General features: G+C 37.0%; 1 protein-coding gene across 2 annotated transcripts in view; it reads right to left on the reverse strand.

The window, feature by feature from the left end:
- vps37a (VPS37A subunit of ESCRT-I) overlaps positions 1-4,079 on the reverse strand; it is a 29,249-nt gene extending 25,170 nt beyond the window's left edge. The window contains exons 1-4 of one of the 2 annotated variants that reach the window (XM_014013517.1): positions 3,818-4,079; positions 3,597-3,731; positions 2,273-2,347; positions 1,028-1,145 (exon numbers count right to left, since the gene is read on the reverse strand). In XM_014013517.1, the coding sequence (XP_013868971.1) occupies positions 1,028-1,145; positions 2,273-2,347; positions 3,597-3,703 (300 nt within the window). In that variant the 5' untranslated portion in view covers positions 3,704-3,731; positions 3,818-4,079. The remainder of the gene's footprint in view (positions 1-1,027; positions 1,146-2,272; positions 2,348-3,596; positions 3,732-3,817) is intronic. The other variant, XM_014013516.1, reaches the window with a different exon arrangement.
- Between the last annotated feature and the right edge of the window lie 1,165 nt (positions 4,080-5,244).

The raw sequence follows: 5,244 nt of genomic DNA on the forward strand, positions 1-5,244 counted from the left end.
CTGTTGGTATTACAGCTCGAACGGCGCATGCGCGAAGGGAACATTCAGTGCTTTTAGCACCGCCCTCTGGCGGTCATTCAGGATTCATAGAACCGTAGTTACATACGTAACTTTCGATTTTGATTCTAAATTAAATAAATATAGGTTCAAAGTAGACAAAAAAAGCAAGTTGATGTTTTCACACAAGATCAGTAAATAAGGTCCCGCTCACATGTACCAATAAATCTTGGGAAGGTATTGACTTGGTTGCTGTAAAATCCATATTTTCTATTTACAACATTGGTCAAAGCCTATGTGTAGGATCCTCAGGCACAGTGACACAAGCAGCAGACAAATGTGCACAACGTCGGCTGCTACCACATTGAGACACAGCCATCATATCCCTCCTCACAAGATTAAATGTCGTAATTTATGAATATTTGAACTTCTAATCAGAAAAAAAAATGTCAGAGGCTGAAATGTTGAGGGTTTAAAAGAAGAGTCTGACAAATAAAAGCAAAGAATAATTTACACCTGGACACAAATGGTTCTCCAAACTAAATGCTAAGTAAAATCATGTGTTTGTCACTGAAAAGTGGATCTGAGAAGATGAAGCAGAATCATCTGGCAAAAGCAAACTCTTATGTAAATAACCTTACTTTGACTTACTCATTTCAATTTCACTTTTAGTCAGAGAAACAGCATTACCACAAAAACCACAGTTTGTTTTATTTCCCTTAAAGTTGCAGCATTGAAGGAAAAACCAATGAAAATATGCCTCTTTTCTCAGATATTCTCAGCAAATTTACTGGGGGGGGGGGGGTGTCATAAAGGGATTTTATGAAAATGTTACTAAAACTGATTTGGTCCACATCTTTGAAAGGGGATCACCAGATTAATCCAAACTGATACAAACTGTGATTCTTGCATAAACAGTAAAATGTGCAAAGCTTTAATGTACACATTAGAATATGCTGGATCAGTATTTCAAACTATAATCCTCAGACTTTCCTAAAAAAAATGCCAATTTCTCCAGGCAGCTACTCACATTAGTGATGAGGGGGCTGATGATGGTGGTGCCATTATTGCTGTCTACTAAATGATGGCCAACAGGGGGGTAAACAGTAACCACCGGCTTGTCCTGAGGGAACTGAAGAGGCAGCAAACTGGAGGAAAGAGAGGGGAAAAAAAGGTAAGACAAGCTTGTTTTACAAGCTGAGTCAATTCTGTACAGATGGTTTGAAAATATTCCAACAAATTATTAATTTGGTGCATGAAACTGTATGAAATATATGCTACATATTTCAGAAAAGTGAGTTTTTAAACATTAATAGGTGTAAAAAGTTCAACCAGTACAGCCAATGATTTATAAATTGATGGTATTTGTAGTTCAGTCAGTTTAGCTACTTTGCGAGCGAGAGAGAGAGAGAAACATTGAAATCAAACATGGCTCTTTAATATTGTTTGCTTATCAGGTCACAGTGCAGAGAAGTCACCTTTGCACAGGACACACAAAATAAATTAAATCTAAATAACTAAATAAATAAACTTAGGGTTTGATTATAAGCTCTTTATGAAAGGTTCCAGTGCTCATTGTCTGGTGTTAAGAAGTTACAGATGATTCTGCATCTGAGAACAAACAAGTCCAGTCTATGACGATTAATTCATTATCTGTGATTTAACACACTAAAACCATTACAAAAGTGCTTTTAAAATTGCTTCATAGGTGGTCTTGGTTCATTTAATCCTCCCCATCACTTACCATGTAACTGACAGCCACAACAAATTCCTGGTCTGTAGCTTGTTTACTGACAATGACAATAAAGTGTTTCTGATAGATGCAGTTCTGCAGTTCTGTAAAACCATTCTGCTGCTGCAGTGAAGCTGCTGAAAGTTCCCAAATTTCATGAATATTTCTCCACAACGCTGCTAAGCAATGTCCACAGACATGATCGTTCACATAATGAAAAAGGGGATTTATCAGACCAAGCCTCCTTTTTCTACTTTTCTGGTACTCATGAGTGGGTTGGAAGTGGTTTTGGTAGTTGAACGTGGCTCATCAGCACTACAGTAATTGCAATAAACTATGTATTAATTTGAGATGACGGGATCCACCCAGGTCCAAGTTATTCAGAATATACATTATTTTCTCTTTTAAATGCAAAACGTTTGTATCTTCTATGCCATTTGACCTTTGGAATTACTCGAATCTATAAATAGAGTTCTAACCAGCGTCTAACTTCAAATTAGAAGCAGGTTATCTTGCTATGTGACTGTTAAAAGATGTACTCACATGTTAACACTAATGGTAGAGTTGTTGATTGTGAAAGGTATTCTGTACTCGACATCTTTCTGGATCTCGGCAAGGCTGTGGGGGGAAAAATAGACACATCATGATCAGTGGTCTTAAATCACTGATCATCAGCTGCATGTTTATAAAAAGCATTAAAACATTTATCGGCAATAAATAAATGAGAGAAAAAATACAACAGCGTGCCTTAATGATACTGATTTCTCTTGGACAGACCACATAAGAGTGAGCCAACAAATGTTGTAAATAATTTGTATGTAGCTGTTAGTAAACACCTTAGATTGGCCAAGACAGCTTTCCATACAATACATAATGCAGGAATACGTGGTTAAAAACTGTAAGCAAAAAAAAAATAAATCATAAAATATAGTGTAAATATTTATGCTGTGGCTTAGAAAAAAATAACACAACGTCACATCCACCAACCAATAGTTTAGATACATTTCTGAATCTATATGTAGACATTTGAAAACAGACAACTCTGTCCTCTTAGGAATGTTTAATTTGCTTAAAGACATAAAGATTTTGCCATGACAAAAAAGGCATTTATTTTGTCACATTAATCAAAGAAATCACATTTGAAAAGCATGGTGTTGTCGCAACAACTGTGTAATTCCAATCACGTCACACATTTGGTGTAATCAAGCAACTACAATTGCTGAAAAAAAAGTGTGTGTGTGTGTGTGTGTGTGTGTGTGTGTGTGTGTGTGTGTGTGTGTGTGTGTGTGNGTGTGTGTGTGTGTGTGTGTGTGTGTGTGTGTGTGTGTGTGTGTTGAATTGTTCATAATGCCTGTAGGCACCTAAATGCAGAGGTAAAATAGTCACCAGGGTGTATTAATTCCTGGTAAACAAAAGCTAATGCTTTAATCTCCACGAGCTCATCCTGATACTACACGCGTGGTAAAGGCTGGAATAATCACAGGACATGATCATGAGCAGCAGCTACAAGTTGTGCATTCAGATCTATAAATAAACAAGGAGAGTCAACTTTACTTGGTTGGCAAACATTAACAATTTAAAATCACGCCAGGAGCCACTGACTGAGTTCAGAGAGACAGAGTAACAGGAACAAATTTGTGAATGAATGAATAAATAAATAGGTCAGTTTGGTGTAATACTTTCCCTAAAATGTAAGTGAAAGTGGCTAGTTGTTGGCTAACAATAACATGGACATTATGGACACAGTGTTAACTCACAGTAACTTGTTACAGAAACTGAAATGTTGCAGTGTTGTCCGTTTGATAAGAGCTGGGTTAAAAGGCAGATGTTGTTGCGGTTCATTGTGACAGATCATCGTTCATCTTACCTGGGATGAGCAGCTTTCAGGGACTCGATCTGCCGCTGTCTTTGTTGCTGTAGGCTGTTGAGAGGGAGCGGTCCAGAGCCTTTAGACTGGGGGAAAAACCAGTTCATTCTCTCCCGGAGAAACCACGAACTGAACCTTGTAACAGAGAGCGAAACCAAATGAAGTAAACGGGGAATAAAGAGAGCATGAACAGCACACGGAGTGGAGACCGTGCTGCTAACCCGCTAGCTGGTTGATCAAAACCTCGGTTTCCTGCGCACGCGATGCGTTCTTTTTATTCGTGTTACGAAGTCATATCATGTTTTCTTGTAAATTAAAATGTCAGCGCCGATCTATTTCTGAACGCTGGAAAATTATTTTCGACCTGTCATCAATATTTCAGAACAAGAGATGATCAAAAAGGAAGTCAACAACCTCAGCTAACAGCTTGGACAACTTATTTACGTACTACGTCAATGAGGCTGCGTAAAACGTAACTTCCTGCTTTCCATTAGTTTTCAAAATAAAATCATGATTTCATTCTGGTGATTTTCCTACAAAACAAAACAAGCAAATTTCACAAAAGTCAGATTTTATAAATCCAGGATATCTTCAAGCCTTCAACTTGTCAACAGCTGTAATCTGTTGCTCAAACACCAAGTGACGCTTAATCAGGCTAGCTCATTCAAGCCAGCTGTAAATAGTTTAGGATTAATGCACGTTCACGGTTTGCTTATGACTAGACCCATCAGGTGGATCAATGATTTCCTGATCATGGCATGTCAGGCTCTGAGACTATTTTATTTATTTTTTAATTATTCCTTTTCACGAATAATCGGCTAAATAAATAAAACAAATATTTTTACTCTGTAATGTTTTAATGCAAAGAAAAAAGAATAAATTTAGTAAGTATATGAAATAGGGCTGCCATGATTAATCGATTAATTGACGACTAATCGATTATTAAAATAATCAATGACTAATTTAATAATCGATTAATCATTTTCTTTTTTTGTTCTTTACTTTTTTTTCTCTCCAAACTGCTTTGACACCTTCCATTGCCACATCTGCCTTTCTGTCCTTGACACACATGCACAGTAGTGGTAACTGGGGTAGGCCGTGGACTGCACAAGACATTATACAGACAGGCTCTGGTATCATGGCTACCCAGCAACGGAGCTCAAAAGTGTGGGATCATTTTAAGAAAATGAAAGAGAAACCTGTGTAATATCTGCAGAGCAGAACTTGCCTTCCACAGCAATTGTTTTTAGTTAGCATATAGCTAAAATCTAACGATGGTTATATAATAGCAGCTGCATTCTGGCGCGACAAGCTGTATGTTTTATATTCAATTAACATATGATTCGATTAGACGACTAATCGAAAAAATAATCGGTGATTAATCGACTATAAAAATAATCGTTTCTGGCAGCCCTAATACGAAACACTGATTTCTGATCAGACACTGCTTATTTTTAGCCATCTAAAAATAAGTTAAAAATCTGAATCTTTTCAAATTAATAATAACAATCTGCAGTTTGACAGTTGCACTTGGTAAGACTTCTTGAAATAAAGAAAACTTTTCAGGCTAACAAGATTAATAATCCAACAAAGCCCTGCTCCAGACCAGGCTAACTTTTTATTATCAGTCTGCAATAAAACACCACTG

The sequence above is a fragment of the Austrofundulus limnaeus genome, unplaced genomic scaffold (assembly GCF_001266775.1).
Source record: "Austrofundulus limnaeus strain Quisiro unplaced genomic scaffold, Austrofundulus_limnaeus-1.0 Scaffold102, whole genome shotgun sequence".
In the NCBI taxonomy this organism is placed as follows: Eukaryota; Metazoa; Chordata; class Actinopteri; order Cyprinodontiformes; family Rivulidae; genus Austrofundulus; species Austrofundulus limnaeus.